Source organism: Rattus norvegicus, chromosome 16 (genome assembly GCF_036323735.1).
Source record: "Rattus norvegicus strain BN/NHsdMcwi chromosome 16, GRCr8, whole genome shotgun sequence".
Taxonomy (NCBI): domain Eukaryota; kingdom Metazoa; phylum Chordata; class Mammalia; order Rodentia; family Muridae; genus Rattus; species Rattus norvegicus.
In genome coordinates, this window is record NC_086034.1 from 84,862,633 (window position 1) to 84,884,842 (window position 22,210).

General features: G+C 48.8%; 1 protein-coding gene across 1 annotated transcript in view; it reads right to left on the minus strand.

Moving 5' to 3' along the window:
* Window positions 1–22,210, minus strand: part of Col4a2 (collagen type IV alpha 2 chain) — a 135,849-nt gene that overhangs the window by 112,961 nt on the left and 678 nt on the right. The window contains exon 3 of the mRNA NM_001427256.1: window positions 22,081–22,135. Within this exon, the coding sequence (NP_001414185.1) occupies window positions 22,081–22,135 (55 nt within the window). The remainder of the gene's footprint in view (window positions 1–22,080; window positions 22,136–22,210) is intronic.

Genomic DNA, 22,210 nt, shown 5'->3' on the forward strand with positions numbered 1-22,210 from the left:
TCATCAGCCAATCTTCCTGCATCCAGTGCTTTTCATGAGTCAGCCACTTGCAGAGAATGCCTGCCCGGCATGTTGTGGGGCTGCTTTTGGATTTTCTCAATCATTCTCACAATATTCTGCAAGGCGCTTCTGCCCAGACTTCCTAGATTACACATCTACCTGGCAAGGAACGAGTTTGTTTAGGTGGCGCACGTCTCAAATGCATGTTGTGGGTGCTATGGTGGATAGAGATGGGAGTCCTCTCTGTTCGAGAATGGAAGCTGCTCCATGAATCTGCCCTCCTGTGTTGATCTCCATTGTGAGGTCCAAAAGACAGGATTTGGGACAGAATCCTTGGCACATAATTCTAGTGCCTTCTGGCGTGCGCATAGCAACAATACCCACAGGGACAACCAATCACAGAGAGGCCTTCTGTGATTGACAAGCCAACAACACCACGTGCTCAAAAGCCCAGTCCAGTCCCTCTTCAGAGTTTCCCGTCTGCAGCTCAGCGTCAGCATATGCTACCCAGCTCCACAGAGGTCAACTGCATTACGTCACGGACACTAGCCTAGGGCTCTGAGCTCAGGTTTTTTTTTTTTTTTTTTTTTTTTTTTGCACACTGCACATAATTCCTTTTGTGATCTGTCATCAAACATGCAACTGTCAGAGAAGCTCTGGAGTCAGGTGGCCTGAGTGGTACCTGGCACCGCTAACTTAACTTTCTGGGCCTGAACGAGGATGGTGTTCCTGCTTCCTGTGGCTTCCTCCCTCAGGGAAGGTAACGTAAGGTCATATGCCTGAAGCACTTAGTTCAGGGCCTCCATTATGATAAGACCTTATCTTAGAACAGAACAATGTGATTATTTATAGTCAGAACTATGCAGAGAAGCGGCTGTGACCATTGAAGGCCACAACCCAGGCTTCTGACCTACGGTGCTCAGGACCCCATAGAGCTGTAGTGGGGTGAGCCAGCACCCGGACTGTAGCCACCTCATCTTGGGGCTCAGGGGTTTGCTGCTGTTAGATGGACATTTACTAGTCTGGCACTTCCGTGAGGGAGACTTTGAAGAAGAAAAGGTGCTACACGAAGCCACCCTTGGGGAGGGACTGGAGATGTGGGAGTAGGTACAAGGTCAAGTGCAGAGGCTCAGCAGGGCTGAGAGACACTGCACACATGTGGAAGGATTTTGCGTGGCTGGATGTGGGATGGACATGAGGTCCCAGAATAGGGAAGAGGAAGATGCCTTCTAGGAAATCAAAAGCATCTCCGGTTTTACTAATAAGAAGCTGGTTCTGTGAAACACAGTTCTGCCTAGTGGCAGGGCCAGTTAGGGTAAAATGAGGCACAATGCTCACAAGTGGCCTCTATAGTTAAAAGCTCTCCCAGGTCAGAGTAGGGGTGGTCTGGGATCCAGCCTTCTCACATTGAGACCCACACATTCCAGAAACAAGCAAGTCCGACAAGACCTCAGCAGGTTATAATGCCCCATACCCCCTCCTTATTCACCTGGAGCTCTGACCTCTGTAACTACCATCGGAGTAGACCGTCTAGAAATATCGCCCTGTGTTTAGGTGACGAAGACCTCCAGCTAAGCTTGGCAGTGGGCACCACTGTTTCTCAAAAGCCAGCAACACTCTTGAGACTACTGCTGACATCAGAAATATGACATAAATCAATCACTCAGAAAACCAGCTAATACCGGAAGGACTCCCTGGTGACCTTTCCAAGTTAAACTTTCAAGGTCGGCAAGTTGCAGCAGTGACAAAGGCAGGGGTCATCCCGTGGAAAGTTAACATTAAAAACTCCATAATCCATATCTCGTGAGCACATCTCTTGTCTTCTGTGAATCATGCTTGCATTGGAGGGGACCATAAGCCACAATCGATGTTCAAGTTGAAGGGAACGAGAAGAGGAGGGAGACTGTCCTCTGTTAGAGAGTGTTCTGAGGAGGGAGCTGCCACATTCTTCATAGGAACAGGCAGGAAACATTGGTTCGTGTTGGTGTCAGTGTGTCCCTAGTGTGTGTCTCTGGTTTCGAATCTCTGAGTAGCCTAGACAGGAAGACTTAGAAAACTTTTCCCCATGCCACTTTCTAGTTGAAAAGAGTCCAGAAAACCTCTGCTCAGAAAGTACTGCTTATGTGACATGCTGGTGGTTGGTGTAGCTTAGCCAATTCAATCTTAACCACATGTAGCTTACGAATGAATGAAACTAAGACTATGGTTATTTTATTTGGCTTTGACAGTTGTCGGGGGCAGGTAACCCTTAATCTACTTTTCTTATGCTGGTCAGGCTGCTTCCCCAGTGGTGTACCCCAATACTTGCTGTTTCTCCTGGCCATGTGCTTGTGGTCCATCTTCTTTCATGGTAGCCTCCCCCTCCTCCCTGTATCCTCTTTCTCTCTCTCCCTCCCCTGTCCCTAACCAGGTAACTCAAAACCTGCCTATCTCTCTTCCCTCCAGGATTTGGCTATAACATTTTTTTTCATTTAAACAGTGGTTTTAAATTAAGGAATTTAGCATCTACAACACATACCAACAGACCAAACCTCAACAGTTGGTAAGTACTTCCTGACTTAACATGGCTACAATCTTGTAGCCAGTGAAATAAGACAAGAAAAAGAAAAGTGCGTGAACTAAAGCCTGAGTCATCATTAGACACACAATTCCACATAAACAAAACATAACAGAATCTGTTGTAAAAAAAAATCCAACAGGGTGATTTGGGAAAAGCAGTAACTCCATAAAGAGGAGCTACATTAAAATGGAGGCCTTAGGGCTAGCAAGATGGCTCAATAGTAAAGGCTCATTAGACTTGGGTTTGAATCCTTGGTTCTACCTGATGGAAGGGGAGAATTGACTTTTGAACGATGCCCTCTGACTTCAATGTACACACTCCCCTACAGACATGGGTGTGCGTGGCCTTTGGTCATGGTGTTCATCACAGCAACAGAGAAGCAAAGTAGACCACCAAATCATGGGGGTATGCGGGTGGGTGAACTCCCTTGTCCCTCTTGTCACTACAAGAGGGAGAGGAACCAAGGTGGCCATGTATGTGGTCCCTGCCAACCTCCCTGTGGCGGATTTGATCACTACACAGGAAAACAAAGGGCTCTTCATGTCTTCCCAACATTTTCCAACTTGGAAATCTCTGAGATGAGAAAAATGGAAAAATCGGCACGGAAGATCACCAATTGTAGGGTCGGGGTACCCTGATCTAACCCCACCCCATGCATAGTGCTCCTTTTGCCTCCAAAAAGAAGAGGCATCTCCTGTAGTTGGGGATGTCACAGACGTGCCTGGCTTCCTCTTTGCCGTGGCCTGGCACTGTCCTGCATTTACTGCTATACTTCAGGCTCAGTGTAAACTCATCTCTTACATTGGAAACGGCAGAGACCATTCTAGATGAAAGTGACTTCAGTAAATTTCCTTTATTTTAGAAAGGAAGGAAGGAAGGAAGGAAGAAAAACTGCATGAAAAGACAGTGACGTACCTGACCCCAGGAGAATCTGGACACTCGGGATTTATTTAAACAGCCTTTCTCTAGGAGTGATTTCAGGCAGCGGTCAGAAGGATGTTTGACACAACCAGAGGAATGTGGCAGGGAAGGTTCCTAACCAGGCCTGTAGCTTGATTACCAAGTTATTTAGAGAAGAATCAGTCAGCCAAACTAGGTCAAAACCTGCAGCCCGACTGGGACTGGTAGGAAGCGTGCAGGGAACCTCTGGGGAGGAAGCTGCCTGAGGGAAACTGTGTGAGTACAGGGAAGGCCAAGTCCTCTTAAATGGAGAAATCACCTGGGAAGTCTCCTAGGCCTCTAGTCAAGGTGGCAGGAGATGAGGGCAGTGGTGATTTTGAAAGGCGAAGTGGATGGGCAAACAAAGCCATACACTTGGCTCTGAACCACAGTGGCTCGCCTGAAACAGTGGCCTGAGGAGGTTTTGCCCTCTTCTCTGAGCTGCCCCGTGACTGAGGGCAAGCAGCTGGGTGGTTCAATAGACTTCAGGGGGATTTGCCCCAATCAGACTGACACTATGGCTGGGAAGAACTTGGGCTCTGGACAGTGTCCCGCTCCCACCCCCACCTCCCAGCCCATTCCGACCCGACACACACCTACACAATGAAGCCATCCAAGGAGAGTGCCCGGGGAGCACAGTATCTTTCCACACTTGCCCTGTCACTTCACCCCCTTCAAATCGCTGACACATCGGCTGTCTGCCTAGTGTCCATTAATGATGTTGGAAATTCATTTATTTAGCCTGCTTGGGGTGAAGTCATGCAGCTATAGAGTGACTTTCAAAATAAAATCAAATCCTCCTCTTGGTTCAAGGGGCAGCGGGAAGCCTTAGAATCGTCAGCAGTTAAGCTCTGTACCCAGTGCATTTGAGTAGAAAACTGTCCCGCACATCTAAACCTTAGGGAAGGTGAAAAACGGAGAACCCAGTGTTGCATCTGCTGCACCTGATTTTATGACAAGGGGCTGAGGAGATATCCAGTCAGCAAAGTGCCTGCCATGTAGGCATCAAGACCTGAGTTCAGATCTTCTGGGCCCTGTGTTTTATACCAGTAATTCTGTTGGGGCATGGGGGGCAAAGACAGATGGATTTTAATAGCTCACTCGATAGCTAGTCTAGTGAGAGACCCTGATCAAAAAATAAGGGAGATCAACATAAGAAGACTTTAACAATGACCTATGGGCACACACACATGCACACACACATGAACATGTATGCATGCACATACACATGAACACACATGGACATATACATGTACACACACATACCTGAACATGTGTGCACACACAAACACACATGGACACATACATGCACACAAGTACACACACATGCATACACAGGCATACACACATGCACATACACAGGAACATGTACGGATGCACACATACACAAGCATACATGAACACATACGTGCAACAAGCACACACACATGCAGATATATGCAAACACAGATGTACACACACACACACACACACAATCAAAAAGATGACAAGCTGGCCTCATACTCTAATATTTTTCTCCACTGGCTATGGAGTGGTATTCTGCTGAGTGTGCTGAGATGTTAATGGCCATCTTTCCCTTCCGATGAGGACCATAGGACACATATTCCTCTGTTTCTCCATGGTCATGACCAAAAACATCTAATGGGACCCACAGCATCCTTCTTACAGAGATAAGTGACCGGCTGATATTATGCTTGGCATAAACACGTCAAGCAGAAGAGGAGCACATCTCGGTGCTTACTCTTCTGAAGTGAGAGGCACACGGCATGACTAATGTTTCTGCCTTGTCTTCCCTGTAAAAAGGAGGCTGCTCCAGCCGCATGCCTCATAGGAGACTAATACACATTAGTATAAACGTAGTATACCAATGCTGACTCAGGGCAATGGTGGATGTGGGGGCAGTTTTCACAAGTGGAGCTGTGGTCCCATCTGGCATCAATTAAAACTAGTCTATCTCTGAAAACATTCGCCTTTAAAACATGTAATACTCCAGAGATTAAAGAAAAAAGTAATTTGTCCAACAGTCCAAACTTTTCCACTTGATTTACCTCTGCTTTTGTGGTGACTGGATATTTCCTATTTTTTTTTTTTTGGAGCTGGTTATAAACAGTGGGCACACTGCATGAAATATAAGAAGACTATTATTTACTTATTTATTTATTAACAGCCATAATATAGGGACCTCACGAAGTTCATGACATAGATTAGTTCTACCCAAGTCTATGAATTTTGGCTAGGGAGTATCCTGCTCATGGCTTCCAAAACAAGGCTTCAGAGACAGTGAATCATGTAATTTATCCCCCAGATGATCTAACATAGAAATTTATTTAATTGGAGGGATTACATGAGAATGTTCATCTATCAAGCTAACATGGATGAGTGGCATGGAGTCTCTGTTCTTCCAGGCTCTGCTGTGTGTTCTAGCATTGGGCTTACCGATCTGGTTGTAGCCTGTTATAGCATAAAGGACCCTTCACAGAGAACGTCCTTAGTGTCCTAGGTATAGCTCACCAAAGCGAGCACACAGGTGAGCTGCAGAGATAACCAGGACCATGGCATTGATGCTTGGGAAACCCCAGGGTTTTATTCCCATATCTCATAAAAGCAAGGCAGGAAATAATAGCAAGGGGTTTACAGAGTCCGATCCGTGTACCATTGGGAGGCAGACGAGACCTGCATGGGCTCCTGCCTCTTCAGTATGAAGCTCCGTTAAAACAATTCCCTAATTTGTCTATGGAAGGAATGGGAAAAAAAAACACCACAAAATTTTAAGTGTGCATGTGTGTGTGCACAGGCGTGTGCATGTGTGCATGTATGTGTGTTAGGAGAAGGCGTTGTTGTCTTGCTGTATTGAGAGTAGGGAACCCTGTGCCTTAGGTACAGTAAACAGGTGCTCTATTACTCGTCCAAGACCTCCAGCTCCTCACAGGGATTTCAGGCACTAAGACACAGCTTCCCCAGCTTCCCCAACTCCCCCAGTAGATTCCAGGCTTTCTAGACTCTACCACTGACTTCCAACAACTCATCGCTAGCTAAGACATCACGTGTTAGTCAGACTCTCTGGGATGTGCCAAGCAAATGGACCACACTAGTTAATGAAAGTGGCTGTTCCCTGCTTCACAGGACTCTGAGGAGAGGCTTTCCTAAGCAGGTCAAGAGAATTCACATGAGCTGGGCATGGTGATACATGCTGTTTATCCCGGCAGAGGCAGAGGCAGAGGCAGAGGCAGAGGCAGAGGCAGAGGCAGAGGCAGAGGCAGAGGCAGAGGCAGAGGCAGAGGCAGAGGGGCAGAGAGGCAGAGGGGCAGAGGGGCAGAAGGGCAGAGAGGCAGAGGCAGAGGCAGAGAGAGAGGCAGAGAGGCAGAGAGGCAGAGAGGCAGAGGGGCAGAGGGGCAGAGAGGCAGAGAGGCAGAGAGGCAGAGGGGCAGAGGGGCAGAGGGGCAGAGAGGCAGAGAGGCAGAGAGGCAGAGAGGCAGAGAGGCAGAGAGGCAGAGAGGCAGAGAGGCAGAGAGGCAGAGAGGCAGAGAGGCAGAGAGGCAGAGAGAGAGGCAGAGGGGCAGAGGGGCAGAGGGGCAGAGGGGCAGAGGGGCAGAGAGGCAGAGAGGCAGAGAGGCAGAGAGAGAGGCAGAGAAAGAGAGAGGCAGAGAAAGAGAGAGGCAGAGAAAGAGAGGCAGAGAAAGAGAGAGGCAGAGAGGCAGAGAGGCAGAGGCAGGCAGATTTCTGAGTTCAAGGTCAGTCTGGTGTACAGAGTGAGTTCTCGGACAGCCAGGGCTACATCAAGAAATCCTGCCTCAAAAAACAAAACAAATAAACAAACATAATATTTTATTGAGCTTGGCTGAGCAAGGATCAGCTCAAGACTCCCTCCCTCTTGCCTAAAGTTGCCTGAACCCACTCACTTTGGTCAAGTGTGTGAGGTCTTCAGAACTTGTTTCTAACCAATACAGCTCTGGCCATGAGTCAACAGCCTTTCCGCACATCTTCCATGGTTCTGAAGCAAAATCTCAGGAAACCAGAAGTTCCTAGTCTGACTTTTCTAATCTTTCTAATCATGTTGAAACTATGAAGATGCCCATGTTAACAACTCAGTTTGAAAGGCAACCGGCAAGAGCAGACTCCACTCAGGGCTGTAACTGATCATAGGAACAGAATGGGGTGTGGGTCACAGCAGGAGGCCTCTGTAGGGAGCTGGGGGGATGTTAACGCTTCACTGACACCCACAGTATAAATTCCTCTCTTAAAACAACACAAGCCAATGACTTCAAACTGGATTTCTTTGTTTTTCATTCCAACACCCCCCTTGACCTCTTCACTGTGGGGAGACAAAGCAGAAAAGCCAGCTGGGAGTGTGGGAGCGGGTCACCCTCCCTAGCCTCTAAGAGACAAGGCTTAGATGTGAATCTGTCTCAAGGAGGTGACAAGATTGAGGCTTGATTCCAGGAGGGCTGGCTGGAAGGTGGCCTGGTTCTGCATGGTCAGTGATAGAAGACCAGGGCAACTGTGATGTGTGCCCTCTTGGGGTGCGTGAGAACTGAGGCCAGGGGATAAGTCGAGTCAGTGGAGGGCCAGTGCACCCAGACCCAGCCTTGTGGTATGTGTGCAAGGCATTCCTAAACCTTAGGCATACTTCAAACAGAGCCAGCCACAGTCACGAGCTACTCTTCCCCCAGAACCAAAACCCTTTAGTCAGAGATAGTGAGGTTTTACCCAATCTTCTGACAGCAAACTGAGCCTTTTCCTCTGCTGCCAGGGCTTCACAGGGCTAGGGTAAGAAATGGATGGAGCTGCTGGACTGAAAAGTGCTTGGAATTACTGTCTCGGGGAGGAGGCATGCTGAGGTGGGGGATGGACAGGAAGTGTGGTAACCAGAGCTTTGGGGAGGTGGTTATTCTACACCAGGCCCTGTTAAGGGCTTCCCCTACATTACTGAATGGAATCCTTTTGGCCATATGCACTGGGAGGATTCTAAAGTCCTCTCACAGAGGAGGACAAAGGCTTAAGACATGAAAGGTTACAGTTGTGACAGATGGAGCTCGATTTGATCCGTTCGACCTGGACGCAGAGGGGGGACACTCCAGGGGGCAGGTACACCTAGCAGAAAGAGGTTCCAAGACAGGACACTTTTGTGCTGTGGAAGAACGGGCTCTCCCTTCTTGGGAGAAGACGATGTGTCAATCATGAAGTCTGATAGAGGGGCGGAGACTATGGGAGCGGAGGGTCCAGAGCAGTGTGGGCACAGACACACAGTCAGTGAGATGTCTGTGTGAGGAAGTACCGAGGTCTTGCTGCGTCCCCATCACCCACTCTGCCTTCACTAGGTGACTTCCGGTGTGATTGCACCAGGAGACACTTATGTGAACCATCGTGGCATTTCAGCCTGTAAGCCATGGCTGGGATTTTTGCAGGGAATTACATGAAATTTTGCTGACACTGGACAGATGTTCAACTAGAGGCCAATGCACAGGACTGACCACAGGGACCGGAAATAATCAGCAAAAGCCCGAAGAGAGAGACGGAGGAGGTCTTGTGGGAGCGACTGGTTGCCACGCTGACTTCAAAGGAGCTTCCAGCAACTCTGAACTTCCAGGAGCACTCCTGAAGCCTGCTGTAGTTTTCTGCTTCCCACAACCCACTCTAAATGCTTGTTCAAGGATGGTTGATCTCGGATTCATCCTAATACCTGCAGCCTCAACTTTGTTAAAGTGGTAGTTCAGGCCAGCAGTGTAGGAAGGCTCTCTTTCACAGGGGTTATGAGCCATGTATCGAATTGTCCCCTCTTTTAGTCTTTACTGAAGCTCAGGTCACGCTTGTAAGCTGCCATAAGGGTCCAGGTCCCCATGTACCAAGATAAGAGTTTTGCAAAGCAAGTATTCCTTTGCCTTCTCACAGGTAAGCAAAAGAGAACACCCTTCCTCACAGCCGTTTCCTAATGCTTATCTGTGGGTGTGCAAGCTGCCAGGTTTAAGACTGTCCGCTTCATATGCTACTGCTGCCCAGACAGAGCAGCCACAGGCAGATCTGAGTCCCACAGTAGCAATGGCCCCCTTGCAGGGTCCCCATCAGAGTTGGAAATGCAGAGACCAGGGCTGCAGGCTGACCCATGACTGGGATGTGGAGGGGAATTGGAACAGTGTGCTTGCTCCTGATCTCATTTCTGACCTCTAGCTAGGGTGGAGGACTGTTTCTAGTTTGGTATTTTGTGCATTCAGGGAAGGGATCATGGCTTCTCTGGGCACAGGCAGTCTGATTGCATTTCTTGTCAGCGACCACCCTGAGTTGGGGTAAAAGTGCCATTTGGGGTAAGCTCCATTATCCACACCATTTGGTGGATGGGTCTCAGAAGGAGTAAGCCTGGTGGTCCCCATTGGGTGCGGTTGGGACACTTGTCAGCTTTCCAAACGGTGAGCGTGTTTGTGTGTGTGTGAATGTGTTTGTATGTGTGTGAGTGTTTGTGTGTGTGAGTGTGTGTGTTTATGTTTGTGTTTGTGTGTGCATTTGTGTGTGTGAGTGTGTTTGTGTGTCCCTGTGTGTATGTTTGTATGTGTGTCTGTGTGTATGTATTTGTGTATGTGTGTATATGTGTATGTGTGTGTGTTTTGTGTGTATGTGTGTGTGTTTATATTTGTTTGTGTGTGAGTATGTGTGTCTGTTGTGTCTGTGTGTCTGTGTATGTCTCTTTGTGTGTATATTTGAATGTGTGTGTCTGTGTGTGTTTGTGTGTAACTGTGTGTGTCTGTGTATATGTCTGTGTGTGTATGTGTGTCTCTGTGTGTGTCTCTCTGTGTGCATTTGCTTGTTTGCCTATGTGTGTGTCTGTGTATGCATGTGTGTCCATGTGTGTGTCTCTGTGTCTGTGTGTGCATTTGTTTGCCTATGTGTGTGTCTATATGTGTCTGTGTGTATTTGTATGTGTGTCTATGTGTGTGTCTGTGTCTGTGTCTGTATGTGTGTCTGTGTGTATCTCTATGTCTGTGTGTGTATTTGTATGTTTGTCTAAGTGTGTGTCTGTATGTGTCTATGTATGTGTCTATATGTGTGTATTTGTATGTGTGTCTATGTGTGTGTTTGAGTGCATATGTGTGCATGTGTCTCTGTCTGTGTGTCTGTGTGTGGACCTCAGATGCCTTTCTCAATTGTCTCAATTGTTTTGCACCATATTTTTCAGACAAGGAATTTCCCTGATCCCACAGCTCATAGATTCAGCTCGACTGGCTAGCCAGTGAGCCCCAGAAGTCTGCCCATCACCACTTCGCATGCATTGGGAGTGCAGGGATGCAAACGCCTTGGTTGACTTTCTCATGTGGGTTCTGGGTTTTGAACTCAAGGCCTCGTGCTTGTATGACAAGAACTTCATAGCTCAACCATCTCGACAGCCTCCCCTTCCACCCCCCGCACCCCATGAACATAAGGCTGAATCTCCAGAAGTATCAAGGTCGCCATGGGGCCTCTGTGACCCCGAGGACAGAGCTCCCTCAGCCCAATGTGCTCACTGGCCACGTGCCCAATCCCCTCTGGGTCTGCAGCTCAAGGAAAAAAATGCAGGGCATGAAATGGAAATACTTTGGCACACTGTCTTGCAGTGGAAGCATATTTTGCATTAGCTTGACTCTGCAGATAAGCCAATGTCTGCCTACCCCAGTAGTTTTAAATACGGCAATTCAAACCAAGTAGAACCAACGGAGAAGAATGTTCCTGGCTGACTTGAGCGCACATTTCTGATGGACGTGCCTTTGGCACTCAGCACCCAGATTAGCTGTGTGGTTCTGAACACAAAGCCCCAGCACTTGAGTTCTGCCCAGGACGCATCTTTGCCCTTTCTTTCCCTCTGGTTCCTTCAGAGCCAGGCCCTCGCTACTGCACCAGACACCGACTGGGTGCAGGGCCCTGTGCTTCCCCGTCTGTTCCTGCCTACACACAGTCCCTGAGCCCCATGCTTAAGTCTGGGAGGGGAGGCCAGAAGCCTCTTTTCCTTGGACTGATTCTTCCTCCTCCTGTCTCCTGGCCCCCATGACAGGTAGCATGGACCAAGAGAAGTATCTCTCTGTGCAGGAGACATTTTTCCTCACAGCATCATAGCTGCTGTTCACTAAAACCCCAGGCTTTTTAGGAAGGAAAACCTATGAAAATCACAGACAGACAGATAGAAAGACAGACAGACAGACAGACACACAGACACAGACACAGACACAGACACAGACACAGACACAGACACAGACACAGACACACACACACACACACACACACACACACACACACACACCAAACCTTCTTCCCCCAACACAGGGGTCCTGAGGCAACAGATTGGATGGGGTCACTTTCAGGTGAACACCATGTCTGTCTGTCTGTCTGTCTGTCTGTCTGTCTGTCTGTCTGTCTGTCTGAGGTGTATAAACGATGTCTTAAGAGTTCTATGTCTTTTAACTCATGAAATATACACAGGACCAAGGCTCTAAAGAGGTGAGAGATTGGACACCTCCCTCTGTCTTTATCCTTAGAGGTTCTAGGTAAAGCTACTGAGGATGCAGCCTTGGCTAGAAGGTGGGGATATTGTGTAGTCCACAGGAGAACTGAGGAGGGAGAAGCTTGGGCGTCAGCCCTCCTTGAGGTGGCCATGAAAAAGATGAAAAGGCATTTTTTTGGGGGGCGGGGGGACAGGGTTTTTCTTTTCTGTGGGTAGCCCAGACTGTCCTGGAACTCACAAAGATCTGCTTGCCTCTGCTTCCTGTGCTGGGATTAAAGGTGTGCACTACCACCCAGCTCAAAAAAGCATTAAAAAAAAAACTGGTCGGTCGGTCGGTCGGTCGGTCTGTCTGTTTGTCTGTCTGTCACTCCTCGGTTAAGGAAACAGACTTTGAGCTGCTTTACCCCCTTGTTTTCATAGGGAACAGATAGCCCAAAGGTCAGACTGCTCAAGAGAATCAAGCCACAGCTGTTTTCGAATATCACTGTCCCTTATTCCAGAACTTTCTGGCAAGACTACACCTTATTCTTATGGGCTTGTTAGTTTGTTTTTCCAGTGCCTGGCATGGAACCCAGGGTCTCCTGTGTGCTAGGCACGTGCTTCACCATTGAGTTATAACTCTAGCCTTCTTCTTGCGTTTGTATTTTGAGACAGGGTTTACCATCCAGGCTGACACTGAATTCACTCTGTAGCTCAGAGGAGCCTTGCGCTGGTGATCCTCCTGCCTCAGCCTCTCGAGTAGCTAGGACAACAGGCCTGCAGAACCGAGCAAGACACAACTCTATCCTTAACTGCTGCGCTCCCTAAGTCAGAAATTTCTGGATTCAAAAAAGCAAAGGGAAAAACAAAAACCCACAGCTAAAAAAAAAAAAAAAAAAAAAAAAAAAAAAAAAAAAAAAAAAAAAAAAAAAAAAAAAAAAAAACCAACGTCGGGAGCCAGCATGAGTAATCCCTCTTCCTTCCCCTTCCAGAGTGAAATAGCTCATTCATTTCTAGAATGTTAAATTCCTATCAGGTGAGATGCAGATAACAAAGTGCTGTTGTGGGAGAACTCAGGACCCATGAAAGGGAAGGACAGAGGAGCGGAGGAGGGCAAAGGGCACTGGGGTGCTGGGCTCTCTCTGGGCCCAGGTGCGATGGGACTGGCCACCTTATGTGATGGGATAGCTAAGATTTGTGCCAGCTCATAGTCAATATGGCAGAAGGAGACTGTGAAGGATCTGCAGAAGCTCCAGGTGAATAGGTGAAAACCAACAGAAGCCACAATATTCTCCCTATGTCCCAGTGTCCAGATGTGGTTAAGCACACCCGACCAGGTTTAACAGCAATAGATGCTGCCTCAGATCCCAGGAGGGCCAGGCCTTGGCCTCGGTGTTCTTGCATTGCAGGAAGAGGGAGGAGGCCAGACAATAATACGATGGTGGGAAATCCTGTCCAACTGAGGTCCTCTCTGGAGGGTGGGGTGGGGCACCCAGCTCTGGTGGGAAGTGGCAGGAGAGGTTTGCAGACAGGAAAGGTGTGCATCCTGACTCTTTCTCGGTTACGACTCGGCTACTTGACAAAGAAGGAAGTCACCAAGTAAGAAAGGGAGGAGGCATTTCTCTGGGAGATGCTCACGGCTGGCCTCTTTGCTGAGAGGGCTAGCTGGTTCTCATATGGCTACAGAGAAAGTGAAGGCACTTCACCCTAGAAGCAAGTGCTACTAGCATATGGTGTGGAGGGCCATTTCTGTTCTTTCTTTAACCTTTTTATTTGCTTCTTCATATCACACTCTGTCAAACCAGACTCCTCAAACTTTCTCTCCCAATCACATTATACTTGGACCTCCAAGTTCTTTAAATACAATTGTTATAAGCCTTTGCTCTGGAAGTAATTTAGCTGCACCTTGACTTAACTTTAATGAAATGAGAATTTCCCCTTTGTTGATATTTCTTAGACTCCAAGGAAGTGAACCTAGCTGTCTCCAGGCATCAACAATGTATCTAGACCAGCTCCTGTCACGTGAGGTGGCACAGTGTGGCTTTGTACATGGGCTCAGGCTCCTGGTCACCACAGGAAAGATTTAACAAGAGCCCTGTGGATAGAACATAGTTTTTATGTTCTAGACACTGAATAAATGGGCAGGAATCCGCACCCTTTTCTAGACTTCCTGGTTGAGGTGGCAGACCAGGGGCTGCTTCTCTGTCAGCAAGTAAAAAGGTCCAGTAAGAAAAAAACGAGTTTCATCCTAAAGACAGCGATGGTGAAAGATCTAAACAGTAGGAAAGGGTGAAGACCAAACCGTGGGCTTGCCCATCCCTGGGTTGGGGGAAGTCGCTTCCAAAAGGGAACCCTAACACAGTTCTACCCTCTGGACAAGCCCACATCCTTCACAAACCTCAGATCCGGTTAAGAGTTTTGGTGAGACAATGATCTCCTCATTGAAGGTTTGGTAGAGGAGAGAAGTCCTATTTTGTCAAAGTCCCAGGGCCGAGGAAAGGATTGGGGTAGCAGCTGTCCAGAGCAGACAGGCTGGACACCAACGGAAGTGTATAACTTATAAAATGTCTTTCTATATCTTGAATAAATGGTTTGGAGGCATTGATGCTATAATAGTTTGTGACCCCCTACTGAGGGCCATCTAAGACTGAGATGTCAAGATCAGGCTTCTTGGAATGAAGCTCCCTCAACCAAGAAGAGAGAACCAAACCAGACAGAGAAACCCCAGCACAGAAAGGCAAGAGATACAAAAGAGCCAGACATAACTCTTCCAAGATCATAACTCACCTACTGAACTCAAAGACACAGAAGTAAAAACCCCAGACGGAGATTTCCCAAGTAGCTGGTAAAAATGGCCAATGGGCTAAGGGTAGACACAAGTAAGCACATTCAACCCAGAACCTACAGGGGAAAGTCATCCAAACGGATGAGAAAAGTAGCTGTGCGGAAGAAAAACTCACCAAGAAAAGACCCCAAAGACCACCAGAAATCTCACAAGCACTTCATGCAAAACAGTAGCCGGATACAAAATCCACATTCATACAGTCATTCGCTTTACTGTCTAGCAATGTCGAACTCACTAAGATATTCAGGGTGTGAGGGCTGGGGTATCTCCTCTTCAGCCCCTTCAACACTTACATAAAGCACTCATGAATAAGATAACCAAGATGGCCGCAATGGGAGCTTCAGGATATGGGTGGAAGATGTAGGAGTGAAAGACCTCTCACGATCACAGACAGGTTCACTGGGAGGTCAGTGGGGGTTTGACACCCTGGCATCAAAGTGAGGGGCAGAAGGCTTACAGCAGAGTCCTGGGTTCCCCCCCACCTTGGATCCTACTGATACTACAGACTGTTCTGCCTTCTCTGCCTCAGTCCGTCCCTCAGGAAGTGTCAACAGCCTTAGCACCTGCTGTTTGAGACAGCAGCAATGCTGCACTTCCCTGTGACTTGGTGTTCCTAGGTGTCTTCAGGGTTCACATTCCTAGTGAGGTCCTCCTCCCTCTCTTTCTCTACTGGGGCCAGTGTCACCTTGGGTGAGGACTGGGGAGGACAAGGAAATGTGTCTTTAAAATGACTTCACCCTGGGCCCAGCCAGAGCCTCAGGATAGTGCGAGGCCATGTTTGTGAGCGTGTGATGCCAGAGCCTCTTCTGCTCTCAAAAGGCCCTGCAAACCCCACGACCACCAAGATCAACATTCAATTAAGAGCACAGTGCCCAGTGAGTCCTGCCAGTCACTGGATAATGGCTCCATGGAATTCAAAACACAAATTCTCTAATTCCCATGTGGGAGATCACCGAAATGGGCAGAAACATCGGAATAGGAATTTTATGGGCGGAGTCAAACAATCCCTAGGAAAAAATGCAAATCTCCATGGGCAGATGCTCCCCCACCCCCAGCTACTTCATCCAGTGGAGGTAATGTTTCATGGTGTGTGTGTGTGTGTGTGTGTGTGTGTGTGTCTGTATGTGTGTATGTATATGTGTGTATAGAGATTGTGTAGAAATGTGTGTATAGAGATGTGTGTGTGTTTGTGTGTGTAAAGGTATGCGTATGTAGAGATGTGTGTATGTGTGTGTATAGAGATGTGTGTGTACAGAGATGTGTATGTGTGTGTATAGAGGTATATGTGTGTGTAGAGTGTGTGGGTGTGAATGTGTGTGTAGAGATGTGTGTATGTGTGTGTATAGAGATGTATGTATATATGTGTGTGTAGAGATGCATATGTGTGTATAGAAATGTGTGTGTATATTTGTAGAGAGGTGTGTGTGCGCGCGCCTGTGTATATAGAGATGTATATGTATGTATAGAAACGTGTGTGTGTGTGTGTGTGTGTGTAGGGAGGTGTGTGTGTTGTGTGTGTATTGTGTGTGTGTGTATGTGTAGAGATGTATGTGTGTGTGTAGATGTGTGTATATATGTGTGTGTAGAGATGCATATGTATATAGAAATGTGTGTGTGTGTGTGTGTGTGTAGGGAGGTGTGTGTGTTGTGTGTGTATTGTGTGTGTGTGTATGTGTAGAGAGGTATGTGTGTACATGTGTGAAGGGTGGCTGGGGACACGGGGTGTTCTGGTACACCACCGCAGCTTCCCCAGCCCTTAGTGTCATGTGGCACAGGGCATGGAGCTCTCCTTTTCTCCAAGCAATGAGGAGGTGGCCTTGTGGGGACTGAGCTCCAGTCCCCTGCCCTGAGGGAGGCTTCTGCCCTCTCAGAGGCAGCATGACTCTCCATCTCTAAGTAAATAACTGTTCCTTCAAATTCATTGCCTCTCTCCCCTCTCTTCTCTTTCCTCTTCTCTCTCATTAACACAGAATCCTTTTGTGACCCAGATGTGCACCCCACCTTCAAACCAAAGACACCTCGGACACCAACTGGGGTCCTCCCCTTCCACCCTGGCCTTGTCCACCCAGAGAGAGCAGTGGATGGTTCAGGTACCAAACCGCCCTGACTTCAGGTTCTATTCAAAAGTTCAAGGTTCATTTTCTGTGTCTTCCATCCACTGGGAATCCACTGGGGTTCCTTTGCCCTTCTCTAAGTCTATACATTAGCTAGAACTCAGGAGTCTCACTTATTTCTGGGGACAGCACAGAGGCTCTACACTCTCAACAGATGCCCCAGCTTCCAGAAACCCCAGCCAGCCTTCAGTTGGGAAGCTGGCAAGCCAGCCTTGGGAGATTTCAGGGGAGAGTCCTTGCCATCCACATGATGGATCAATTCACTGGCTGTGGGTAACCCCTGTTTCTAGGCCCCTCTCTGGGAGGTGGGGTTGAAAGCCCCAACTTCTAAAGCTGCATAGGTCCTCCAGGAGACCGGAGCCCACCCTCCAGGTCTGTAGAGGTGGCTATCAGTCAGTCAGTCATTACAAAGGGCACCGATCCCAGGAGAGTCCCAGGATAAGCAGAGTAAATGCTACGTGGTGCTCCACCTCACCGCCCTGTAGGGAGGGGAGGCTCCTGCTGCACCCTTGCAGGGCCTTCTGGGAAAGGAGACCCTCACCCAGGCCAGGGGACAAAGCTTTTTAAGACATCGGACTGCCCCTGCCATATTTCCTAAGTCAGCAGAGTGACCTTGACTTACTGGAGGTGGGCAAGCCCAGTGTTTCCCTGTCCTTGGCACATCTGCTTGTCACTGACACATGATTGACCCATAATTGATGTTTGACTAGCTGCTAAAAACTCCCAAGAGCTGGGTACTCTGACAGCAGAGGCAGACTGATCTCTGTGAGCTAAATGCTAGTCAGGACTATACAGGGAAACCATATTTCAACCACCACCACCACCACCACCACCACCACCACCACCACCACCACCACCACCACCACCACCTCTACTACATCACCAGTAAAAATTTATCTGTATTTCAGTTAACACTGGCAGAAAAATTACAAAGACAGTTCAGGTTCCTGTCCACCCTCCACCCAGACGAGAGGGTGAGCTAACACCTCACAGACGTTTGCACACTTCTCAAAAGGAAGAAAGGAACATTATCATTGCATTCAACTACAGACTCCAGGAGGTTTCTGACACGTTTTTCACTAACGTGGCTTCTCTGTGCCAGCATCCTCTCCGAGTGGCAAAGTGTACCTGAGGCTAGGATATGATATACAGGGACCCTCCAAGCTCCAAAATCCACCTCAGTGAGAACAGAACAGGCCTTAGCAGAGCTGGTCAGAAAGCAGGGACCCACCAAGAGTCCAAAGACAGGAGAGCCCCCTCCCAGATAAATAAATTAGAGTTTATTTTGGGAAGCTCTGGCTACTTCTTTTGGAATTCACCCCCTAACCCACAGACAGAGGACTTAGATACCCACAGAGTCCTCCCAAGATTCCATATCACCCGATTCTTTGATAGATTACTTAAACAAAAACCTCATTGTCACCTGGAAAAGTCAGTGGGGTCAAAGGCCACGGTCCTGAGATGCCAATGACATCAACTGAGGGGATTGTCTGTTAGAGGAGTGGCACTTATTTACTGGATTCCAGAAGCTTCTCAATAGCATGCATGGCGGGGAAGGCCTCATCCAAGTGTCTGTTGTGTTCCATGGTAGAGAGCCCAGATGTTCACCCAGACAAGTTCCCTCACTCCTGTGTGTGTGTGTGTGTGTGTGTGTGTGTGTGTGTGTGTGTGTGTGTGTGTGTGTTTCCTGAGCCTGGGGTCTGGCAGAGGTGGGCAGCTCAGGCTGCAGTCTGACTCTGGCTGACCTGGGTTGTGTGGACCACCACAGATGCAGCGTGCAGCTCATCCACCGTCCCCTCAGCTCCCACTCCCTCAGAGCTCAAGCAGCTGACTAGCAGCCATGCAGGAGGAGCCACCTCTTACCAAGAGTGCTTAGTTCTTGAGGTGAATTGGCTCACACAGGTGTCTCTCCTGGTGAGCCACCTCGCAGCAAAAAGCCAGAGGTGGCTTTGAAAGCACTTTCTAGAACCCTCAGATCCTGGCTATCTTTTTGACAACCCCAGTTTCAGCTTTTGAGCAGAGAGACCTCCTCATCGCCTTGTTGGAAAGTCGCAGGGTCCTGCGCAGACTGGCTGAACATGCCAGTCTCTTCTTTCTAGACCTTGACTACGGCCCTCTGAGTTTTAAGTTTTACAGCAGAACCTCAGTTTTCCTGCTCTAGAACTTTGTCTCTGAGCCTCATATTTTCTCTCTTTCTGGTTCTGACTGCTTCACAGGCAGGGCTGAGGCCCTCTCCTGTCCCTGCTCTTCTGATGACAATTTCTACCCATCTCTAGTGTGTGGGATGCGGAGTGTCCGGAGTGTCTGAGCTGTGACTCAGCCATCTAAGCTACTCGGGGAAGGTGACTTCTGAGGCTCCAGAAGGCTGGGAGTGCTCATGGCTCCACTCCGTCAATGGAGAGTCCCACAGTGACTTCCTCTACTTGGGGGCCCTGGTTTCACACAAAGGGATCAAAGCCTCAGGGAAGTGGGAACACACAGTCTTCCTTAGTCCCAGGCCCGCCTGCTCCCTTCACAGCCCTGTGAGGTGGACACGGTTTCCCCAAGTCCCCATGACTCAGACACACATGGAATCGCCCACAGTAGGCTTCAGCTGCTTGTCCAGTTGGGATGTTTACCCAGGAAGCCTGCTATTGGAGGACTCTGGGAATTGGCACCCCTTTATGACTCAAGGCTTGGTCTTGGAAGAGGCATTTGTATATGCACTAGTTCTTCTGACCCTGTGTTTGCGTTTGGGAGCCTTCTGAAACAACCACATGGATGACAGTAACTGGTTCTGAGAGCTAGAACATCTGGTCACACATGACCCTGAGCTGAGGATGATGACGGTGGCCTGGATCCTGCTTCCTCCTTTTCTTTTACTCTGTGCTCCTGACTGCTAGAGTAGAGGAGGGACCCCCCTACTTCCAGAAATCAGTGTTTGAGCTTCATCCAAGGAAAGCCCCGTATGACATTAGCCAAGGATAAAACTCAAGAGCATCTTCACTACTGGCTTGGGAATCCAGGAGGCTGGATGAAGGGGTGAGGTCCCTAGCCTCACCAGTTACAAAAGAGAAACCCCAGGCACGTTATTTATACTTCTGGCCTCATTTATTTTTCCTAGCATGTAAATGGGCACCAGAGTTACCCACCTCAGGAGCATTTTCCCGGAGGCTTTGAAGCTTTCACGCACACAAATTGGTGTGCAAGAAGCATTCATTAAATAACTGCCCATTCTTTTCACCAACAATTCTCAGCGGCTTCTGCATGAAGCACCACAAGATACAGCCAGGGGTCCTATTTCCCCAATTGATCCACCCCACTACGATTCCAGATACCAAAAAACAATGAAACAACATCATAGAATGGGACAGACGAGGAGGAGAGGAGCAGAGCTTGCAGCAAGGAAGGATTCCATGCATCAGGAAATTATGTCCCAGGCGCTCGCTGTGAAAAAGCCAGTGGACCAAATTGTTAACCACACTAATTGCACCCTGTTGCAGGCACATAGATTCACACTTATTTGCACATTCAGAATGTAAAGCCCAGGGAATGAACTAAGTACACTCAAGACACTGGATGCTGTCTCGCAGCTCATGTGAATGGATCAGGGCTCCCAAAGTTTCCCGTGTCTTGGGAATGCAGGGTTCCAGGCAGTGCCTCGGAAAGTCCTGCTGGAATATCTGAGGTGGGATCTGAAGTTTTGGGAAGTCTTTCTAGACAATGTGGCTTTTCTGGAGAATACACGCTCTCCGTCAGATCCAAGAGCAAAGGGCCAGAGACACTGAGGTGGGTTTGTAGCATGGGAAAGGTGTGTGGAGGTTATGGAGCCTGTCATAGAGGCAGGGAGGATGGCCTCTGGGACAAGCCGAAGAATGTGGAACCTGAGGCTTGGTGTCATGAGGCAAGGGCAGAACTGGGTAAAATGCTTTTCCATAGCAAACCCTTTCAGGAGTTTAAAAAATGATGCCCAATAAGGTCTTCATTCTCACGATTCAAGATATTAACAGCTGTGCGGCGGCTCAGGGCTGTGGGAGTCGCCACACTGCCTGTCACTTTCTAGGAACATGGGTTTCCACTGTGGTCTACGGATCCTGGCCAAGTGGGAGTCATGCATGAGGGCCCATAGGTGATGGCTGTTCCAACATTTAGGTTCTGTTCTTAAGTCAGGACTGAGGACCGGGGCAGGAAGGAGACATACTCAAGACTGGCCAGGACTGACTGGGCAAAGTCTGGTCAGAGCTCTCCTTTCTCCTCATGCTGGGCCCTGCATCCCAGCAGAGCAGGAAACCAACTCTGTGGGGGGACCAGTTCCCACTTACTGCAAGCCCGAGAATCACTGCCGGTTTCAGATAGGTGAGGGAAAGGGAAGAAGGCTGAAGTAGAGCTTCTTCCACCACGGTGTGTGTGTACTGGCGTCTCCAAGTTCTGTCTAGGCACTGGGTACTCCACAGACAGGTAAACAGGGCACATAGGACACCTGGCCCCCGGTCCTCAATTTTAATGTCTTTTAAACAGCACTACCTATGAGGAGACCCTCCACCGGGGTGGCGTTACAGCTCTATAAGGATTGGCTACATTTAACAAACGTAGAAGCCCCACGGCATCCCTCCAGTTCAAAGGCAGTTCTGGAAGGCCCGCTTTGGCCACAGAATGAGCAACAGGTATAGTAAACAAGTCACAGAAGCCAAGGACCACTGGCCTCCTTCTGGCCCGTGGCTCTTCTAGGCCTACTCAAGATTTGGGACAGATGGCAGTTTCTATTCCTTTGTTCCCTAACAACCTTAAAGCAGGAGGCTGTTTCCTCCTTGCTCCGCCCCTCCCCAGAGACTCATATTTAAGCAAGATGCTCTCTGCTCACCACAGTGCCTGGACACCACCGCTGAGTTTCTAGAAACTCTTTGCTCCCAGCCCCCTTCATCCGTGCGCCTCATGGCCTAGTGACAGACATTCTTCCCTTGATGCTAAGGCCAAAGCTTGGCAGCAAAAGGTGCCTGAGGCTACGTTTTAATTATTGGCTCCAGAGAGCGGGCCAACGCCTGCATTGCACAGGACATGCGGCGGGCAGACACAGTAGCACACACCTACACGCACTCGCACACTCAGGTGGGCTTGGTGAGCCTGTCTTCCACGAGGCTCCGCGAACGTCCCAACCCGTCACAGGCGCGGAACTCCAAGCGCGTGGAGTTCAAGCGGTACTTACCCCCAAGACGCTCTGAGCCAGGAGCCCCACTGTCACAGTCGCCAGCAGCAGCCACCTGCATAGGAGAAGGAGGGAGGGTGAGAGAGCGACATAAAAGTGCGGGCCCCAACTTGTCAACTCTAGAAAGATA